General features: G+C 41.9%; 1 protein-coding gene across 2 annotated transcripts in view; it reads right to left on the bottom strand.

Moving 5' to 3' along the window:
* PCDH10 (protocadherin 10) overlaps positions 1-22,832 on the bottom strand; it is a 78,854-nt gene extending 56,022 nt beyond the window's left edge. Inside the window, exons 1-4 of one of the 2 annotated variants that reach the window (XM_073641686.1) lie at positions 19,980-22,832; positions 18,853-18,911; positions 18,341-18,447; positions 7,620-7,964 (exon numbers count right to left, since the gene is read on the bottom strand). In XM_073641686.1, the coding sequence (XP_073497787.1) occupies positions 7,620-7,964; positions 18,341-18,447; positions 18,853-18,911; positions 19,980-22,478 (3,010 nt within the window). In that variant the 5' untranslated portion in view covers positions 22,479-22,832. The remainder of the gene's footprint in view (positions 1-7,619; positions 7,965-18,340; positions 18,448-18,852; positions 18,912-19,979) is intronic. The other variant, XM_073641694.1, reaches the window with a different exon arrangement.
* Between the last annotated feature and the right edge of the window lie 771 nt (positions 22,833-23,603).

Raw genomic sequence — 23,603 nt, 5'->3', positions numbered from 1 at the left:
ACGAATCGCCTTACTTCTTGTGATTCCCAGACCTTGTTTTGATGGCGCAGCATCATCACTGCAGGGTAATGCACACATGATGTCACACCAGCCCGGCTAATCAATAGATGAGTTGGGAGTGCCAGGAGGTAAGGAGATTCGTAAGCCTCCCACCCAGCGGGCACAGGTTGCTGACCTGGCAGATGGATTGATTCTCCCATCTCTACTGAATAACACAGTCATTATCTGCCAGGAATGGTGCTGGCTCATCTCCTGAGCCTGCTCCATTCACCCACATCCACCGAGCTCAGTGTGTGTATGGCACTAGTTGTTAAGGGGTTAAAGGAAAATTCCTGGCAAAAAGGGCACACAGTATTGCATTATGCTCAGTGTAGCTATGAGGGGACTGTGCATTACTCTCCCTTGTGATTATTTTAAAGAGAATGTCTCGCCAGGTTCATGATGCCACATACAAGAGCAGCATAACATAGGGGCAGAAACCCCAATTTCAGTGGAGTGTTACTTACTGGGCTTCTTGCCGTAGTATTGATAAAACACAGTTTTACCTACTACTGCTCTACTAATCCTATCAATAAGTTCCGCTATGTTGTCCTGATATTCATGAGCTCTGACTATCCATGCCCCCCACCATTGATTGGCAGCTTTATGCCTATGCACAGAGCTCATCATTAAGAAGACTAGCAGAACCACAGTAGAATAAATAGTGATGTTATCAAAACTACAAGGAGCCAAATAAGGTTCACAGGAATGGAGGAATGGAATCAGTGTCTCAGTCCCTATCTTATGGTCCTCCAGACTGGGAAGCATAAAGCTAGTGCCCGATTCCCTTTAAATCTCTGCTTTATGCTCCCTGTCATCAGACACTGTACTAGTCACAACATCGTGTATGAGTTTACTTTACAGACATTGTCAGCAGAAAATCACCTACTGTTTGAATGCCGTTATGTTAAAAACATAAGAATTCTTTGTGATTTTTCTTTTTCTGCCTTTTTAAGTTACTATATTAAGAATAAACAAAGTGAAATGCGCTAGTTTTTATTCTGGCTCCTGACCCTAATAGGCTGGTACTTTCTGTTTTGTAGCGCTCACTTTTCATCATGGGAAGAACTACAATATAAAGAACACTATATTGACAGAAGTACTGAGACGCACCTCTTAATAATTGTCTTTAGGTTTTTCAGCCAGTTCCGTAGCCACGGGTATATGAAATCCAGCCCCTAACCATACGGTATGTCTTTGTGAAAGAATGGCTTATTCTAAAGAGCTCACAAATTTTGAGAGTGGGCTGTGCTAGGATGCCCTCATAGCAAGTAACAACTCACACTGTAAAATTTTTACCTCCTAAATATTCCAAGATCAACTATAAATGGTGTTACTGAAAAGTGGAAGCATTTAGGAACCACAGCAACTCAGCCACGAAGTGGAAGACCACATAGAGTTACACAGTAAAGTGCTGAATTACGTAGAGCATAAAAGTCGCCAACGCTCTGCTTACTCAATAACTTCACGGTTCCAAATTTCCACAGGGGTTAACATCAGCACAAAAGCTGTTCACCAGGAGCTACAAAGCATGAATTTCCATGGCCAAGAAGCTGAGTACAAGCCTTGCACCACCAAGCACAATGACAAGCTTTGGATGGAGTGGTGCAAAGCAGGGCACTACTGGGCCCTGGAACATTGGAAACGTGTTTTGTCGAGTGACAAATCACACTTCTCAGTCTGGAAATCTGATGGATGAGTCTAGGTGTGGCAAACGCCAAGAGAATATTACCTGCTTGACTGCATTGGGCCAACTGTAAGATTTCAAGTGTCATTTTAGGATCCTTAGTTTTGGTGAAGGGAAATCTTAATGCTTTTCCGCATACTAGGACATTTCGATAAATGAAAGCTTCCAACTTAGTGGAAACAGTTTGGGGAAGGCTTTCTTTCTGCTACAGCATAAATGTGTCCCAGTGCGCAGATCCATATGAGTTTGGAGTAGAAGAACTTGACCTGCAAGGAGCCTTGATCTTCAACTCCATCAAACACATGTAGGATTAACGAAAATGAAGATTATCAGTCAAGCCTTGTCGTAAAACATCAGTGGGTGACCTCACAAATTTTCTTATGGACAATTGGGCAAAAAGTCTCACAGACACACTCCAACATCTTGTAGAAAGCCTTCCAAGAAGAGTGAAGCTGTTTTAGCTGCAAAAGGTGGACAAACACCATATTAACGCCCATGGTTTCAGAGTAGTATGTGAAAGCTCCTGTAGGTGTAATGTCCCAATACTTTTAAGTACACATACAGGATCCACCATTTATGTTGGCTCACTCCATTCCACCAAAGACACAATGACCTCTCCGTTGGTCACAGAACTTTCTCCCACAGAAGTCAATAAACCTCTATAGCCCATGTAGCTGCTGTAAAGCATGTATCTGATTGCTGGTAATGGTGTTTTTATGTCTGTGTTTTATGTGGAATCTAATTGATGTTATTTTAATAATTTATTAATAAAGAAATCATATTTTTATGGTGAAACTCTGGCTTGTACACCCTCTTATTAGAGGTATATTAATAGAAGTCCAGGCAAGATGGACAACCTCATAATCAAGTACAGAAAACAGTATGAAGCATTTACAATGAGAAAATAAAAACAGATTGAAAAAAGAAATAATAGTCAGTATCTAGATTGAAATAATCAATAAATAGGTCATATATTTTCCTTTAAGCAGCCATTTGAGGCTGGAGAAAGACTGATTGTAGAGCATGTTAAAGTGATCCCTTCAACATGAAGTCCAGGAAAATGTCTGACCCCAACAACGCTAGCTGGTCTCGTGTATGTTATACATGTTACTACAGAACTATTCAGCTGCGAAACAAGAAATATTTAGTCTTTTCTTAATAATGCCACCTACAACAGCAAAATAATTAGAGCTAATGGTGAGTTGCATGCCAAATGCACGAGCTACTTGTAGCCTTTCCACAGCAAATCATCACACCTCGTTTGTCATCTTCAAGCAGTCAGTTTACATACTGTATACCCTTGATCAAGGTGTCTCAAGAGACATCACCTTCTTTACGCTTGCCAAGTCCTTCACTTACTCAGTATGCATGCATTACACACCCTGGCCTCCAGCATAAAGACTTTATAAATGACTTTGTATTTATGGTTAGTCGGGAGTGGTTAACCCTAAATAACTCCAGAAAACGTAGCATGCAGAACGCTGGAATAGAGACAATCTGCTGAACGCCTTCAGATTTGGAATCTATGACTGTTAATGGCAAAAAAAAACGCTATTGAATATTCCTTGAAGAACTAAAAGCTAACAGAAAAGCACACACAGCGCATTAACTAGGTGACATGCGGATTTTAAGTGTTTTTCTGCGCTCAGCTTGTGGTGTTGTGACTTTAACCCCTTAATGACCAGAGCATTTTCCGTTTTTGTTTTTTGCTCCCCTTCCTAGCAGAGCCAGAACTTCTTTATTTTTTGTTCAACATGGCCAGGGCTTATTTTTTGCGGGACGAGTTGTACTTTTAAACGCCATCACTGGTTTTACCATATCATGTGCTGGAAAACGGGAAAAAAAATCCAAGTGCGGTGAAATTGCAAAAAAAGTGCAATTCCACAGTTGTTTTTTTTTTTTTTTTTTTACCACGTTGACTGAATGCTAAAACTGACCTGCCATTATTATTCTCCAGGTCATTACGAGTTCTTGGACACCAAACATGTAAAGGTTCTTTTTTATTTAAGTGGTTAAAAAAAATTCCAAAGTTTGCTAAAAAAAAAAAAATGGTGCCATTTTCCGATACACGTAGCGTCTCCATTTTGGGGTAGATCCAATGTTTTGATGGCTCATTATTGCATTTTATTGCAATGTTGCGGCAACCAAAAAATACCAAATATGTGTATGTGGGGTTTATTTTTTATTATTTTATTTTGAATGGGGCAAAAGGGGGGTGATTTAAACTTTTATATTTTTTTAATTTTTTTAAAAACATTTTTTTTACACTTTTTGCATGCTTCAATAGTCTCTATAGGAGACTAGAAGCAGCAACTGTCCGATCGCCTCTGCTACATACAGGCGATGAGCAGATCGCCTGTATGTAGTAGAAATGCTCACTTGCTATGAGCGCCGATCACTGAGCATTTAACTAGTTAACAGCCGCGGGTGGATCGCGATTCCACCAGCAGCAGTTGCTGGCACATGTCAGCTGTAAGAATCAGCTGACATGTGCCCGGTTCAGTGCGGGCTCAGCGCCGGAGCCCCCGCTGAACCGGCCTTTCCGACGTGATGCGTACTATTACTGACCACGTCGGAAAGGGGGAACCTGTCACCAGGACTTTCCCATATAAAGTATGACCAGCATCTTTCAGTCATCTCTTTCAGCATATGTCCCCAATCCGCTCTGCAAGGCACAAAAAAGAGCTTCTACTATACTCACAGAAGGCGCGGTCCGGTCCGATGGGTGCCTCTGGTCTTGATCCGGCGCCTCCTCTCTTCTTACAATCACCGTCCTCCTGCCCTGCTTCATAAGGATGATGCGTCCTATGTCATCCACACTGTGACCCCCACCGTGCTCCTGCGCAGGCACAATTCTCTCTGCCGAAGGCAGGACAAAGTACGGGAGTGCACATGTGCCGGCATTACCTACAGGTCATTAGTGTTCTTTGGCCTTTCCTCACACATACACACTACAGTACTTTTCTCTGCCCATCAGAAGGTCAGATATTATTATACCTGCGCAGGAGAGCAATGGGGGACATTGTGTGAATGTCGTAGGACACGTCACCCACATGAAGCAGGGCAGGAGGAGGTGCCGGATTAAGACCAGGGACGTCCATCGGACCGGGCCACGCCATCTGTGAGAATAATAATAATAAAAGCTCTTTTGTTGTGCTCTGCAGAACGGATTGGGACATATGTACAGCATACTAGGATGATGTACCAGAGGGATGAAAGATACTGGTCATACTTTATATTGGGAAACCATGTCAGGTGTCCTTTAAAGGGAATCTGTCAGCAGGTTATTGCTATCTCATCGGAGAGCAGCATAATGTAGGCAAAGAGACCTTCAATCCAGCGATGTATCACTTAGTTTACTGGGTGCAACCGTTGTGGCACATTCAGAGTTAAGAGATTTAGCAATGCAGCATAGCTGAGAAAGCTAACCCCGCCCCACACCACATCTAACCCCGCCCACACCAGGCTCTGTATGTACATTGTCTATAGACAGTGAGCTGCTTATCACATGAGGGGTGGAGTCAGACTAGCAAGCACGCACTGATGTAGTCCGAACAATGATAATCACAAGGTGATAAAACCTTCACTGTAAGTAAATAACAGAACACAGCCTGGCATGTGACACATTGTTGAATTCTGTGTTTTAATCCCTACGTCATGCTGTCCTCAGATTACATAGCAAAAACCTGCAGACAGATTCCCTTTAAATACAATGATCCAGCTGCTGCTGCTCTGCTGGTTGGAGAAATCCAAGGTAGATATACATCAAAGAAGGAATGTGGATGTGCTGTGCTGCTAGTAAAGAATTCACTGGATTCCCAGATATAAGAATCATTTGCAATATATTCTCTACATGTTTCCAGGTTGAACCGACATCTTCCTCAGGAAACTACAATACCTCATTTTTGGTTCTCTTGAGGAAGATGCTGGATCAACCTGGAAGCGCATAGAAAATAAACTGTGATTGATTCTTATACCTCTGAACTCAGTGAATTCTTTGCCAGCAGACCCACATTCCTTCTTTGAAATATTGAATGTTCCTTATGAGTTTATCAATATTGGATAAATTCCCAGGCCCGAGCAGCCACACTAACCTTACATCGTGTAGAGAACACCTTTTCTTGCACTAACATTACCCAGAATTAAATATATAGTCCTCATTTATCTGGGATGGACCTGCGGCACTGTTGATACTGAGCATCCTGGTTCATGAATGGAGTACTAGAATTATATAATTGTTAGATCTAGTATTACACAGATACAAAAGGAATCAGGTAATATAACACAGCTGCATTGGGTCTGTAGACATTTAGTGTAAGAGTCTTATACTATTTTTAGAGCTGGAGATCAAGTTTCTTGAAGTCTCTATTACTGATACAATATAGAAAATAAAAGTAAAAATTACAATTTGTTGTACTTTAGAAGAAAGTGATAATATGCCTAATGAAGAGGTCGAAGCATGAAGGGTAAAGAGGAGGGTGAATGGAAAATATAGAACTACGAAGGGATTATGATGGAGCTTTACTTTGCTGAAGAACAAAGGGTGTGAAGTACAAAGGCATCCTGTGGGAGGAGAGTGATGAAATCCATCAATGGTTTACAAGGAAGAGCCCAGAGCAGTGCGTATTGATAGATAGAAAGAATGGGACTGTCAGACGAGGTAAAAAATGGTGAAAACATTCTAAAAAGAATACATAAAAGAAACCGGGATAACGAGACCAATAAAGAGAAAGAGGAATAGGACAAGCACACTCCGACTGTCACACTGACACAAAAACAAGTCGACTTCACTAATTACTTAGCTCAGTGTTTGGACATTTTACAACCCTGGAAAAATACAGCAAATTAGAGAGGAAGGATTTGGTTTCATGTCATGTAAAGCCAAGCAGTCACAGTTGTGTTATTAACGTAAAAACACCGCTCCATGTTTGACTATTGTTACATAAGACATTTTCTAGATCAATGTTTTCAATTATTTATAATAAAATAAAAGCCAAAATACCACTTCTAAAATAACTGATAGATTTATTGCAATATATTTAGACTCTAAGGGATCTTCCCAGTCTCTCCAAAACATTTTTAATTCATGGCAGGGCCCATTATTCATTAAAAATGCAGGTTTAGTCTGTTATTCGGATGAGACGTTATAATAAAACTATTTGGATCAGAGTGATTAGACCTTTACACTGTTACATTTCTGGATTTCACGTCATATATAAATGCTGAAACTTTTATATAACTACTAGAGTTTGAGATTCACAAGACCCTGGTTCAGTGGCCAAGTTGGTAGGTGGTGGCCACCGGACGAGAGCACTGTGAACCTCCTACTACCAGCTTCTGGTTAGCAGGCTCTGTGGCATCATACGGGCCAAGACAAAACATTAGGGATGCCGCAAATAGAAGGAATGCACTGGTCCGTTGGTAATGGACAAATTAAATAGCTACTTGGTTAAGATCCTGAGAATCTTCTTGCTCAACCATTCATTTGTTTCACTGACCATTTTAGCTAAAGGTTCTTGAGAACATGCCGATTCCTCAACCACAAGTCCTAAAAACCTAACTGGCATGATGCACAATACCCAAATGAACATAGTGGTAATGATTCCAATTTTAAAGTTCTTCGGGACAAAGAAGATTCTAGAAATGTGAGATGTATCTTTTCATGTTTCATTAGCGGCAACTTGTTCTGAATAGTATGTAACAATAATCCTATGACAGCCATCTCCAAAGATTGGAAAGATTTACTAAACAGTATGGCAAATAATCAGTGACAATACCCACATCAACCAATGGTTGCAGAATGAAAGCGGTAACTTGAGGTGTTGCTATAAGTAACTCCAATTTTTCAATTCTTGAAGTTATTTTAACTAAGGAGGAGATTTCAAGTACTTACTCAGATAGGGGGGCTTGTAAGGCGCTCTGGTCCCGGAGAGCAGGCCATCCAGCTCCTTTCTCTCCTGTGTATTCCCTCCTCCATTTCCATTGCCTACTCCTGCCAGCCCTTGTAATGCCTTCTCCTTTCCAAAAGTAGAAAAGGATCTCTCCCCTCCTGGAGGCACCTCGGGTGCTTCAAAAACTTCAGTGTCCGGAACAGAGTCCATGCCGGGCACATGAAGATTGCTGCGGTAGTCTGCCGCCTGGCGGCCATCACTGGAAGGTACAAAAGAAGGCATCCAGCAGCGATCCGAATGGCCCAGAGCTTTACACTCTTCTGTACAGTTGGAGAACAGGTCAGCTCCTGTAGGGGGCACATTTGAGTCGATAAAATAAATAATAGAATCACACCCATTGCAAGGATAGGCAGTGTTCATTTTTCTTTTATATCATTCCTTTTTTTGTGAATTAAAAAATGACATCATAGACTAAAATCAATGATAAAAGCCTGATACCTAGACCTCTAACAGATGACTAATAGCAAAAATCAATGAATTGAGATTCTGAAAGCACTTACACTCATGTACTCACAGCAATAAATAATCAATTACACCGATAATACTCAATCTAATGATTTGTTAATCTCTAGATGGATAATGAGCTATTAAATGGTGTGTTGGGTGCATTAAAGCACCCTTCATTACATTCTTCATATATCAAGCTGATAGACGAGTAAGTAAAGTTACATAAAGTCCCAGCTCCCCAATTAGCTAATTCTACACTGCCGTTTAGTTCACAGGTTGGTATAACTCAGAATCTCGCCGTTAGCCTATGAGACATGCTGAAGTAGTATTCATCAGCCAGGAGTCTGGAAGTACCAGAAAGGTCAATAATACCAGCTGATTTATTCATCTCTACAGCCGAACACTTGTGTCCACCAGCCTGATGAGATCTAATTGGGTGAACCTTGTATAAAACATCAGAGGGCATACCTAATATGTCTATGTAAGGGTTTTACACTTTTTTGAAGGAGAAATATTTATTAAAATTGAAAGATTTTTTTACAGAGTTTCAACAACTGATATTTCAGTATCTAACAGCAAAGCTATGAAGAATTTCTTTTATATTTCCCAATGGAAGAGAATGGTGAAAACAAATCTATGTTCCTTCCTTTCTTTCTCCCTTCTCTTTCCTTCCTTTCTTTCTCCCTTCTCTTCTTTCTCCCTTCTCTTCCTCCCCTTACTCGTTTTCTGCTTCTTTTTTACTTCCTTTACTTCTTTCTTTGCCCCCCTTCTCTCTCCTTCCTTCTTTTTTTTATCTTTCACCACTTTTTATATTCTTACTCCCTCCATTTTCTCTACTTTCTTTACCAGTCTTCTCCCTTGTTATTTCATGTTCACTTTAAATCTGTCCAACTTTTTATTACTCTCCGTGAAATGGTTTTGCTTTCTTTCATTTTCCTCCCACCGTGAAATTTTTTGTTTCTGCATCCCAAGTTTGCAGGCCATCTCCTGAACCTTCTATACGATATATGTCATACTCTGCTCGTGGGCCAAATCTGGCCAGCAGGGTGGTTTTATTTGGCCCACGACACCAGAACCACCACCTCTATGTGGGATGCATTATTCTGTATAAAGGACTATGTGGGACCCATTAATCTGTATGGAGGGCTATGTGGGGCCCATTATTCTGTATGGAGGACTATGTGGGGCCCATTATTCTGTATGGAGGACTATGTGGGGCCCATTATTCTGTATGGAGGACTATGTGGGCCCAATATTCTGTATGGAGGACTATGTTGGGCCCAGTATTCCGTATACTGGTTGGCCTGCGACTTTGTCCAAGTTTTTCATTTTGACCCTCCTGTGTATTTGAGTTTGGCATCCCTGTTCTATACAGACTCTGGAAGCTCCTATGGCACATGTCCATGATTAGCTCTTTTAGTTCTCGTGTAACAAGAGATGAGGAAGCTGATACCCTAGAAAAATCACTGTGTCTCTGCCAGCAAACACATGTCCTCGCCGCTTCCGGCCTATTCTATATCCCTAAACCTATTAAGACTTTGTGAGGGACATCTGACATTCTGATTGATTATACCTTCCTTTCCAGGCCAGTGACATGACTTCCTTGCTTTCTATGGAATTTTCTCTTTGCCTTCAATCACACTCATATTTGCTGGCTAACATACAATACATAGAAGTCAGGGTTTAGTGTATAAATAAGGAATAATACCCAGCAATGTGCTTTTTTTTCCTAATATATAACCTGTATTTGTCACCGGCACCAAACATTTGTTTGGATGAAAGAACAGCAATAAAAGGTTTGGAGTGTGAGGCCCGGGCTTGTGATTGATTTGCACACAGACATGCACGGTGGGGCTGCTTATAATTGTGCAGTAATGCTTGTGTACACAATGCCATATGTATGCTAATGTGCCTCCCGCACCAACTGTGTGCACACAGCTTTATACCAATATTATACAAGGCACGCTACAAGGGAGGAAAAGCACAGCGAAGCCTCCGAATCACCAGTACTGGGGATAGGCACATACAGTTTTACTTTTAGTTTCTACTAATATGCCCTATGGCATAAAATATTTTTTTTTTTTTAAAAAAGGAACTATTTGTGTTATATATACCGGTATATATAAATTTATTTATTTTACTTGAATGCATGTATTTAGGTCTAAAAATCATTCTGCAATTCAGTTCCATTCAAAATCACAGATTCTTTGTTTCTCTGCTCATTGAACTTTGATGTGGTCTGTGGTCATAAATCAGCTGAGAAAAAGTCAGATAAAAGGGTTAGAAACTCTCCCATTGGGCTGTTAGAACAAGCTCGCTGACAGATTCTCAGTTAACTCAATCTGCAATTAGCAATATAGGTCAACACAAAGTCTATTAAAAAAAGGCAAAAGGTGCAAAATTTTTTAATGAAACCCAACTGCAATAATGTTTTTTTAGCCACAAATACATACATTTAAAGGGAACCTGTCATCATGAAAATGCAGTGCAATCTGCAGGTACCATGTTATAGAGCAGGGGAAGCTGAGCAGATTGGTATATAGATTTGTGAGAAAAGATTCAGTATAAACTGAGTTTTAATCTTTTAAACCTTTGATATTTCTGGGATTTTTGGTCCAGTGGGCGGTCCTATCAGTGACAGGCAGTTCTCTTTGTATAAGTGTGCATACAGATATAGCAGTCAGTCACTGATAGGACCGCCCACTGGACCAAAAATCCCAGAAATATCAAAGGTTTAAAAGATTAAAACTCAGCTTATACTGACTCTTTTCTCACAAATCTATATACCAATCTGCTCAGCTTCCCCTGCTCTATAACATGTTGGCTGCAGATTGTACTGCATTTTCATGGCGACAGGTTCCCTTTAAGGAAGGAAAATTTTTTTTACCCAAGGACGGATAACTGTTTGATATAAAATTATTTAAAGGGCCACACAGTTACAGGAGAATCGATGGCACAGATACAGTAACCAGTTTGCCACTATGACGGCAGCCATTTTTTGCATTGCATTTTTATGGCTATAGTTTTACATAGAGCTGCATCTGAAAACCTAATGTATTTTCCCCCCAGAGAGTAAATGCCAGAAGGATGTCTGGTACACCCATGTGTGCATGGATTAGCATTGACTTTTACAAACTGATAGTGTGTCTTGTGTTATGTCACTGCATTCCTGCTCCATCAGTTATAATATCCATTTAGTATTCAACTAATGCCCCATGTTATAATTAGATTCATAATGTTAACTGTTCTGTCATCTCGGTGCCATAAATGCACTTTGTGAAAATAAAAAAAAGCAGAATCATCAACAAGTGGTAAAGGGCAGCAAATGGAAGAGTTTTTATTACAGATTAATCTCACTTTGTAATGACTTTTATTTTAAATGAAGCAATGTAGCACATAGTGGCAGTGCCTTCCATCCTAACCTTCCATTGATAATAAGTATGCAGAAGTCTGGAAATAAATTACTGATCAGTGAGCTGTTGAAGAATTCAGACGTGAACTGCAGCTGGGATTAAAGAATCGGAGAAGGGCTGAGGAGGGGGATACGGGAAACATAAAGGGCTTTATACAGAAACCGACAACTTCAATCTTTTATACTCTGTCGCGCAAATAAAAATAATGAGAAGAAAACGTATTAAATAATTGTAAGGATTTTTTTTTTTTCTGTGTGAAAACCTTCCTGCTAAAGCGTGATTGACTGCGCTTTACTATTCACAGGTTAGTATAAATTTAATACCCTTATGGGAAGAAAAATCAATATGAATTATTAGCTACAGGGAGATAAAATTGAGATAAAAAGATAATTAGATAGAACGAGTGAAATATCTGCACAGCGCCTAAAAGAACATGAAAGGGAAAGTTAAGAGATAAGATATCTGGAAGAGGAAGGAGGGAAAAAGAGAGAAAGAAAGAAAGAAAGAAAGAAAGAAAGAAAGAAAGAAAGAAAGAAAGAAAGAAAGAAAGAAAGAAAGAAAGAAAGAAAGAAAGAAAGAAAGAAAGAAAAAGAAAGAAAGGAATGATCATTTTTGCATGAATCTGAAGGGTAGAAGACAACAATTTATTTACTAAGGTGGCAGGAAGGAAATAAAGGAAAGAAAGGCAGCAAAGGAAAAGAGAAATGAAACACAGGTGGAAGAAAGAAAACAAGGAGGAGAGGGAGGGAGGGAAGGAAGGAAATAAAGAGGGAAGGAAGGAGAGAAGGAAGGAAAAAGGGTAAGAAGGAGTCTCTCTTTGGGGTTGCCAATTAATAATCCTGCACTACTTCAAGTTAATGGAATATTTGTAGATAGATAGATGGATAGATGCAAAAAAGCAGGCAGAATACTGTAGGAATATCAAAATAATGAACAAGCTTGTGCTGCCTACTTTTTTGCATGCATATTATTAGGTTACTGACCTGCAACCTGCAGGCTGGCACCTATCAACTGCATTTTGTCTTTGCTTGTGCTCCCTTATTTTTTGTGTTTTTCTAGATAGATAGATGTGATAGACTCATAGATAGATAGACAGATATAGATAGACTCAGATAGACAGATACTCATAGATAGATAGATAAATATGGATAGACACACAGATAGACAGATATGGATAGATAGATAGACAGATATGGATAGGTAGATAGACAGACAGACAGATATACTCATAGATAGATATATCCATAGATAAATGAAAAAGACAGATAGCAGCACAACCTTAAGCAGATATTAGGTGCAATACTTCCTGAGTAATGTGGTTGTCCAACGCAAAATATATAAATGGAAAAAATCAGGCAGTACTCCAGTTCAAGGAAAAATTGTGGACTTTAATCCAGCACCAAGTGGTGCAAAGTTTCGACCTCACAACACAGTCTTTGTCAAGCAAGTGCTTGACAAAGACCGTGTTGTGAGTTCGAAACGTTGCACCATTTGGTGCTGGATTAAAGTCCACAATTTTTCCTTGAACTGGAGTGCTGCCTAATTGTTTGCATTTACCTTATATTCATAGATAGATAGACATAGATATACTCATAGATACATATATTCATAGATAGATATAGATAGATTCATAGATGGATATATTCATAGATAGATAGATAGATACAGATAGATAATGACAGATATAGACTAATAGATAGATAATGATAGATAGACAGATAGACCGATAGATAGATATATTCATAGATATATGGATAGATATTGATAGATAAGATATATTCATAGATATATGGATAGATATAGATAATGATAGAGAGATAGACGATAAATAGACAGATAGACAGACATATAGATAGACAGATAGATATATTCACAGATTTATATAGTTAGATTCATAGATAGATAGCTATATAGATAGATAGATGTGGGATTATGATTACCAGCTGTCAGACTTTGTTGGTTTTCGAGGAGTGAAGGAAAAAAACTCCAAAATAAATTACAGATTTTAAATCAACTGGTGGTGAATAGCAGTGGATGAGAGAGGAGACATGTATTCATGAGACATTGTTCCTTCTCCATGGGAGAAGGGCAAAGGGCTTGAATATATTAGTAACGGAGAGGGTGGGAAAATAGATGGCAGTGTCTCAGACTGAAAGGTGTGCCCAGCAAATATTGGGTATATTGCCTTGTAGATAATAAACTAGGAAGTCGTTTTATTTATAGTCTCTTCCTAACTTTAATGAATTGCAGCCTAGGCGTGAGAAGACATTTAAAGGTCATATTTTAATAGCATTCCTTTGCTACATTTGTGCATTTGAGCAAGTTTTACAGAAACATCCAAGACTAATGTTGGGAGTGTGATGTTAGAAGTGTGGGATATAATTGTATAATTAGGATGAAGAAGTGAGGGGGAAATTATCTAATAGAAATAAATATTTATTACCAGCACAGGACCAAGCTAGTTATTAATATGGTAGGAAGAAGCCCATCAGTTATCACTTTCACCTGTTGGCTGACTTTTCCTTTATATGGCACACTGATGTGGACTATGGGGTTACAAGTGAATGAAATAATCATACAAAGTCGGTGGAGTAAGTTGGTACCTGTTATTTTATAATTAATTCACCCAAATGATCGTCGTTCTCCTGTAATCCTACTTTACTGCTGAAGAGATAAACTAACCATGTCTATTAGCGATCGCTATAAAATGTGTTTTGGTTTGCTCATTGATAAATGATTGATTTTATGGCTTTATGGCCATGCAAATCACAAACTGTAATATCCCATTATGGAAATACGTTGTGTGAGCCGGTGTGGCGGAGCAGGCTATATCAGTGGCTGAGTAAAACCGAAATTATTTCCAAATGAGTTGTCTAACTCAATCATTTCATTACGGTGAAGGTATTTATACCCTGAGTATATTCATCCTCAGCTGGAAAAAGAGAGCTGCAGGCCATCCCTTATCTCCGAATCCGCAATCCATGCACAGTGTGTGGGCCTCAAAGCATGTCTGATTTAAAATCACCAACCATGGTGCTCAATAACCCACCGCAATGTTCAACATATTAAACTATAGCTCTAGACCAGTGGCCAGAGAAATTGAGAGACTACAGGTAGACTTAAGTTATAAATTAATGTCCACTCACTAAATGGACCATAAAATTGCCAAGAAGAGCAAATCTGAGATCAATGATACCACATCACATGCATATATTAAGAACAAATATCACTGACAGCACAAAAGCCATAAGTCAGACAATTTACAACATCGTGGTGCAGACCAGAACGGCTATAAGACGTCTGCCTGCTATAAATAAAGACTGGCAAGGTTAACGCAATGCCTAACCACTTAATACAATTGTAAACCACCACTTCCCACTTGGAATGAAGCTCGGACCCCAGGGATCTGTCACCTGTGGCGCTGCTTGCCAAGTACATAGGACAAAAAGCATTACATATGGTGTAACTAATGATGTGTCCATTATTTCACCAAATATCAATTACCAGCAATGCTAGTAACAGGAATGCAATCAACATGCTCCAGGGTCAGCCAAATGGCCCTCACAGTCTTCTCCTACACAGACGCAGCAAATGGGCGGCTGCAGACCTGCACTCTCAGCGTCTTCTAACACCATTTGGCTTCATTTCCAATAAACATCTTTAAATTTCCACAGAAACAAGCAGTTCATCAATGACATTGTGCGAAGACATCATAGAAATAAATCTGTCTTCAAAGAGCAGGTTCCTAACGTAAGACTGATTAAGGACTGGCAATAGCTGATAAAGTGTGCACTGATGGAGCGGAGCTGAACGTCACCACTTGCCCACGTAAAGATAATTCCATAAAACTAATAGTGTGCTGGAATCTGCTATCTGCAATATGGAGAATCTATATGATGGAATGATTACAGTGACAAATTACAAAACTCAAGATACATACATACATACAGTATATATATATATATATATATATATATATATATATATATATATATATGAGCACTGAAGTAGGAATACAGATTAAATGAGAATAATGAGAATACACATTTTAATTATAATTATGCTATAACTGTCCATGGTTTTCTTGAATATAATTCCCCAAAAGAAAAAGTCCATATGGGTAGGAACTGGTGACTATGTGACCATTGTAGCCATTCATCCAGGCCTCTTCTGCCTATCCACTTACGATAGAAATAATACATGAACAGACACTGTATGCCTACATATGCACCCCTATATATATATATAGATATACAAAACCACACATATATATGTACAAAAACACACACACAAATGTGTATATATATATATATACATATATATATATATATATATATATATATATACACACACTATCTATCTATATGTGTTACATATATATGTATTGTATAGAGCTATAGACAGCAATTAAATACTATATATATATATATATATATATATATATACATAAATATATATAGACAATATACTGAGAAATGTCAATCTCTTGTTTCCCAGTATATTTATTTATTCATATTTATTTGTTTTAATATTTATTTCGCTCCATATTTATCTAACATTATCTAACATAAGAGAACAATATACATCATGTCTCTCCACGGTTTCCTTTCTGTACCTATGCACTCACTACTGTATATAATGACTTGTTGCCTGATATGGCATCTGTGAAGCAGACTTGCATAAGTCTAATTACATGTTTTTTTTTTTATTTTTAATTAGTCAAATGCATATATTGTCTGAGTATTGGCGATTTGCATAACAGATGCCAATTAAATATTCTGTGCTCCTTAATTACGAGCCATTATGCTGGTAAACTAACCTTTTTAAAGCTTCACTGGGTTAGCAGCTTTGAAAACCTGAGAAAAAAATTCAACAAAGTGGGAGCACTGTCTGCTGCTAAGCCCTATTCAAATGCTTACATTAATAACCCGCTTTATAATAAAATAGGTCGAGACAGATCTCTTTAAGTCAGGACAACAATAAATCACAGCCCCACATATAGGGAAAAATAAAGGATTCTCTGTGCTGAATGTAAACTTCTGGCAAGCCTTAGTTAGTGTGCGGGTTCCCAGACATTAAATAGACGCTCTGTTCACTTTAGCATGAAGTCCCACAAGGAGCAGCGACCTCCAGGGATTCTTGGCTCTCCTGAACTCTCATTAGGCCTGCATATTAATGACTTGTAAAAATAGAAGGGGGGCTGGAGTGCAGTCTTTTCTAATGAAAGGATTTCCCATACAATGCAGCAAACTGCGCACAAGGCAAAGGCCAAGACAGAAGCTCTCATATCTCCAGCAACGTCTGCTTCATAAACTCTGCCTGGTGTCTGCTAGAAGCCACCACCAGTAATAGTGTGGATATCACAGAACTCCGAGCACGCAGACAGCTGGGGAGTGCATTTCTATAGACATTGCCCTCAATTATGGGATCTATTCAAGAGCATGGGAGTGGGTCCTCCAAGTCACAATCCTCATACGTACTAATGCTGGATTGCATCCTGGACAAAGGAGCTATTCTAGCCATTGTTTTTTAAAGGATTTTTAAAATGATATGTTGTTGGGCGGATGGTACTATTATCTGTCGGTCTACCTATCTATTTGTCAGCTGTCTATCTATTTATCTATCATTTATCTATCTATCCATCTATTTATCTAGAATCTATCTATCTATGATCTATCTATCTATCTAATGTCATATCTATCTATAAAATTCAAATAAGGTTTACAGCCAGTGCTCAGTGCTGTATGTTTGTGAATTCCCAAACCAATTTGTGATTTGTCATGTGGAAGGGCTGAGAATCGAGATACTTAAAAGGGATGAGTACAGGAACATTAGGTGTACAGAAGTCCTAGATATGCTCCTTGTAGTTTATCAGCATCTATCTATATATCTCTCTCGATATACTGAATGTATGTCCAGCTCTCTATCCATCCTTCTATTCATCTGTGCTAATCCTCCTAGTGCCAAGAAAATCAAACGTGGAACTGAATTATTACCTGCACTATAGAGGCATCCTACAATAATGCACACAAATAAAATGTATCAGAATCTATTACCTATCTACCTACTCAATTATATCTATCTATTATCTATCTTATCCATCTATCTGTCTAATCAATTATATCTATCTTTTATTTATCTATCTATTATCTATCTTCTATCTGATCCATCTATTTATCTAATCAATTATATCTATCTTTTATTTATCTATTATCTATCTATTATATATCTGATCAATCTATCTATCTAATCAATTATATCTCTCTTTTATGTATCTATTATCTATCTGAGCCATCTATCTATTATCTATCTCATCCTTTCTATCTATCTCTCTATCTAATCAGTCATAGCTATCTATAAATATATATATTTACCATATATCTATCTCTCTATCTAATCAATCATAGCTATCTATATATCTATCTAATCAATTCTATATATCTATGTATCTACTTTTTTTCACTAATACCATTCTATCTATTCTATTTAGCTTTATTACTTCTTGCATTTTTAATCCATTGGAGCCAGCGGTGCTAGAACAAAATGGAGAGCCTTCATTGTACTGTACCCTACACCATCATGTATTGATTGGTTACTGAAAAGTCACATTGAACCTCTTTTTAATAAAAAAAAAAAACTTTCCATTCTCCCTATTTAGCTCAGTGTCACAGACATGAATGGCAGTGTTCTTCACTTACTTGTCACATTTGGATTGGCATATGATATAAGGTATTTTGGGATTGCAGCTCTTGCCACTAAGGGGATAAAGAACCAATTCTGATTCCTGCTCTCATCAGACTTACCAGAGGATTGACCTCGATTAGTGGCGTCATGATCACTGTCTCCTTGCTCACTGTCTCCGTGCCCACTATCCTTAGAGCTTACTATGTCTGCTTCCTGGAATGCAGAACTGCAAATACAAACAGCACAGTATTGAGGAGAAATGGAAAATCAAATATTCTTCTGCCATCCTATGGACACAGTGGGAGCTGCAATAAATGGCTGTATACCTCCAGTCTGCCACTGATACAAGTATTCCCCCTCAGCAGCATTACACACAGAAAAAGGCAGGTGAGGGTACAATATTGGCAGAAATCAGACATTTCACATTGCATCCTTGCTGTTCTACACATTGACTACTTCAGAGAAGACATAAAGCATAATATCTCTATTAAATCGCCTCTTAGCAATGGCACTTTCCTTTATTTCCAATGGGATGGACATTTTTCAATGACTAAAACTGTTTCTCCAAATACTCCTAACTACGTAATAGAAAACAAAAACATAAAGGAGATGCCCCAAACGCATTTCATACCTGTTTACCCGTCGAGGTCTGTCAACTAGATAACTGAGTTCAGTGCGTTGGTGTTTATTCTAAAAAAAAAAAAAAAAAGAAAAAAAAAAAGAAATGAAACACAATTCGAGTCTAAATGTCAGTGGAAGAAACATGAAAGAGCTGCGAGCTACCCGGCTGATGGATGACATGTGTATGCAGAGCTGCCGGGCCCCCAGCAATGGGAACACATCAAATATTGAGAGTGCATGTTATCCACTGAGCTGGGAACATACGCAGACAGAAAAGGGCGCCCCCTCTCTAGCACAAGAAGGGATGGCGCTTCAGCAAGCCATGATGGCCATAGAATGGGCTACATAGGACATATATGCATCCATACATCACTACGCACCATGGATGGGGGATCTGCTCATGGTACCCAGGCAGATGCTCCGAACTGATGGAGCTTATCTCTGTGCCCTCTAATTGGGTTCTCTTATGGTTCTGGATCCGATCTACTAAAACCAAAACCTCTTTCTGGCATTTAGATGCAAAGTGGACTTGGATTACTCTACAAAGTGCTGCAGATCATACTGAATAAATAGACTGGCGTTTCAATTGGCAAACAGTGCCCTATGCAGGGAAATCTCTCCCTGTTTGTTCAGCAGCCGTCTGGCCTCATTCACATTCAGGCAGTGTGGACTTCAGGCTGCAACAGTTTTCTAGGGGAATTCTAATGCCAAGACTTAGTTTCAGAGAAGGATGTGCCTCCTTCAGCTCCCTCAGCCTCCATATATATATATATTGGTATATTGTTAGCCAGGGCATTATAAATATGAGGATGACATTATTGGAAATGACAATCTATGGCTATGGATCGGCACTGCGGGAATTCTAACATAAATCAATACAGGAAAGTACATGACAGGCGAGGGGGGATTGAACAAGCGGGCTCCTTTAGAAGGAGACAGAAAGCAGATGATGTGCTGGACATGGAGATAGATGAGATTTGGTGTGGATAAATGTGCGTGGAAGGGGATTTGCAGATAACAAGGGATCAGGAACATCTGGTTACAAGGGAAACTTCTCTAAACCGGTAACCTATTTAGCTGGAGAGGGATGAGTGCAGCAGAGGTGGATGTGACCCCAATGTACAAGCGGCGCCTTACCTCACTGGACAAGATGCTGCCATTGGAGATGACATCGGGCTGCTGGTCAGCGTAGCCCGTCACTATGGCCCCACAAGGGTTGTGCTCTGTGTCTGTGCTCCTGGAGGGGCTGCAAGGCTTGAGGAACATCAGGTCCGTCTTGGCAGATTCTGGGGTCAGGCAGACCTGGTAGCAGTAATTCTGGTTGTGGTGGTGGGAGCCGAAGCTGCCGGACTCCTCCACTGGCACCTGGGTGGCACTGGGCACGTTGGAGCTCTGCACCAGCATGATGTCCGACTTGCTGAGCTTCTTCTTGCGAGCCCTGGCTTGGCGACTGCAGCAGGAGCAGCAGCACACGCAGCAGTCGCTGGCCAGGCAGCTGTAGATGTTCAGCTTCTTCTCCTTCTGGCACCTGATGGCCAGCACGATCATGGCCAGCAGGAAGATGAAGGAGACCGAGCCCAGGGCGATGATGAGGATGAGGGTGAGGTCTAAGGCAGTGTCATTGGAGCGGCTGGAGCGGTGGTTCTCGTTCAGCTTCTCCACCGTGCTGTCCACGATCTCCACCTGGATGAGGGCGGTGGAGGAGAGCGGGGGCTGCCCGTGGTCGCGGACCTCCACCACCAGCTCGAAGGGTCTGTGCGGGTCCCTCTTGCTGGTGATCTTGCGCGCTGTGCGCAGCTCCCCGGTCCTCCAGTCCATGCGGAACAGGCTCATCTCGTTGCCCCGGATGATGCTGTAGGTGAGGCGGGCGTTCTCGCTCTCGTCCAGGTCCACGGCCACCACTCGGGTGAACAGGTAGCCGGGCTCGGCGCTCCGGGGCAGCAGCTCCTTGGCCGTGCCGTTCCTGCCGTGCGGGGAGATGATGGACGGGGCATTGTCGTTCTGGTCCACGATGACGATGTTGACTGTGGCGTTGGCGGCCAGCGGGGGGCTGCCCCCGTCCCGCGCCTCCACCATGAAGCTGAAGTCCTTCAGCTGCTCGTAGTCGAAGGTGCGCAGGGCGTAGAGGTAGCCGTTCTCCGAGTTGATGGACACGTAGGTGAAGACGGACATGCCCTGGATGTCGCACTCCAGGATGTGGTAGGACACCTGCGCGTTCTCCTCGTCGTCCCGGTCGGTGGCGCTGACCGCGGAGATGTACGCCCCGGGCACGTTGTTCTCGGTCACATACACATTGTACACCGCCTGGGAGAAGCGCGGCGCGTTATCGTTCACGTCGGCCACCTGCACCTGGATGGACTTGGTGGAGCTGAGCGGGGGGCTGCCCCGATCTCTGGCCAGCACCGTCACCGTGTAGGACGGCACCAGCTCCCGGTCCAGCACGCCGTCGGTGACGATGGTGTAGTAGTTCTTGTAAGAGAGCTTGAGGCGGAAGGGCACCTCTCCCAGGATCTCACAGTGGATCTGCCCGTTCTCCTCCGAGTCCTTGTCCGTCACGCTGAACAGTGCCACCACCGTGCCCGGGGGGGCGCCCTCGCTCACCGCCTCCTTCACGGTGCTGAAGCTGATCTCGGGCGCGTTGTCGTTCAGGTCCAGCACCTTGAGCAGCACCTTGCAGTGCGCGGGCACGGCGTTCGGCCCCAGGTCTTTGGCTTGGACGTACACCTGGTACATGCTGCTCTCCTCGTAGTCCAGCTCCCCGGCCACCTCCATGCGGCCCGTCCTGGGGTCGATGCTGAAGATCTCCCGCACCCTGGGCGAGTTGTGGCTGCTGAACGAGTACACCACCTCCCCGTTTTGACCTTCATCCTGGTCGGTGGCATTGAGCTGTATGACCAGGGTGCCAGGGGGCGAGTTCTCGGGCATGGACACGGTGTACACGGGCTGCTCGAACACGGGCACGTTGTCATTGGAGTCCAGGACCTTGATGGTGAGGAGGGCAGTGCCCGTCCTCTGGGGGATGCCCCCGTCCATGGCGGTCAGCACGTATCTGTGCAGGGCTTGCTGCTCCCGGTCCAGCTGCTTCTTCAGCACCAGCTCGGCAAACTTGTTGCCGTCGCCCTGAGTCTGCACGTCCAGGGCGAAGAAGCTGTTGGTCGTCATCTCGTAGGTGCGGAGGGAGTTGTTGCCCACGTCCGGGTCATAGGCGCTCTCCAGCGGGAAACGGGTGCCCAGGGTGGCGCTCTCCGAGATCTCCACCTGGATGTCCGCCTCCGGGAAGGTGGGGGGATTGTCATTGATGTCCAGCACCTCGATCTCCACCCGGAAGAATTCCAGCGGGTTCTCCAGGAAAACCTCCAGGTGCAGCAGGCAGGACGGGCTCTGCTTGCAGATCAGCTCCCGGTCGATCTTCTCCTTCACGTACAGGACCCCGTTCTCCAGGTTCAGCTCCAGGTACGGGCTCCGGGAGTTAGGCGCAGACTGAAACCTGCGGCTGGAGAGTTTTGTAATGTCCAAGCCCAGATCCTCGGCGATATTCCCCACGAAAGTGCCATGGTCCCTCTCCTCCTGCACCTTGTAGGCTAGCTGGGAAAGCACTCCATCCACTGTGCACAGCAGGAGGGCTAATACAATCATCTCCAGGAGAGGGAGGCAGGCTGGACCCAACAAGAAGCCGAAACCAGGCAGAAAGTGCACTTGTGTTATCAGTAATCCCGGCTACTCCATAAATCCAGGCAAGGAAGCAGTCCCAGCTCAGTGTGGGGGGATAGTCATTGCCAGATGACACAGGCTGCCACATCCACTGCACATGGTGTCTGGAGGAGGCTGCTCAGCACCACACAGGGCAGCTTATACACAGGGCAGCTCACTTTATTTCCTGTAGTCTCCACATTGCACACATCCCATAGTGATGCTCCTGTACAGTGAGCTGCTCCGGCTGCTGCGCTCTCTGCTGCCACTGTCTGAGCTCCCAGCTCTCAGTTTAGCTGTTTTTGCGCAGCGCCCTCCTTCTGCCAACCAATAGGAGCCCAGGAAATACCGGGGGCGTGGTTAGGCTGGGACGTCAGTCTATTAGCAAAGAGGCGTCACGTGAAGGCGGGAGAGAGTGTGAGGGGAGCGGGCTGTGCTCCATCTCTCCTCATCCCATAGAGTCGGCTGCGGCTCCTGGGCTGCACATTGGTATTTGGTCAGTATTTTACCTCAGTGTTTGGTCAGTATTTTACCTCAGCATTTTACCTCAGTGTTTGGTCAGTATTTTGCCTCAGCATTTTAGCTCAGTATTTGGTCAGTACTTTACCTCAGCATTTTACCTCAGTATTTGGTCAGTATTTTACCTCAGTATTTGTAAGCCAAAACCATGAGTTTGTGTTAAATACAGAAGTGGTGAGGTGTTTCTATTATACTTTTCCTCTGGTTGTTCCACTCCTGATTTTGGCTTACAAATACTGAGGTAAAATACTGACCAAATACTGATCATGGGGCTGTAACCATATACCTATATCAGCACACGTATAACTCCTATAGGCCATGTTCATTATTTGGTCAATATTTTACCTCAGTATTTGTAAGCCAAAACCAGGAGTGGGTGATAAATACAGAAGTGGGGGCGTGTTTCTATTAGGCTGAGTGCCCACTATGCGTTTTTCAAGCATTTTTGCCGTGGAATTTCCGTAGGGAAAACGCTTGGTAATACGTGCCCCATGGTCCCCAATGATAATCCGCATGTGCTGTGCACATGCTGCGGAAATCTCCGCTGCGGAT

This window comes from Phyllobates terribilis, unplaced genomic scaffold (assembly GCF_046119375.1).
Source record: "Phyllobates terribilis strain yellow unplaced genomic scaffold, ASM4611937v1 Scaffold_1__5_contigs__length_1240528914, whole genome shotgun sequence".
In the NCBI taxonomy this organism is placed as follows: domain Eukaryota; kingdom Metazoa; phylum Chordata; class Amphibia; order Anura; family Dendrobatidae; genus Phyllobates; species Phyllobates terribilis.
Note: the sequence above shows the minus strand (reverse complement) of the source record. Positions and strands in the feature narration are given on the sequence as shown.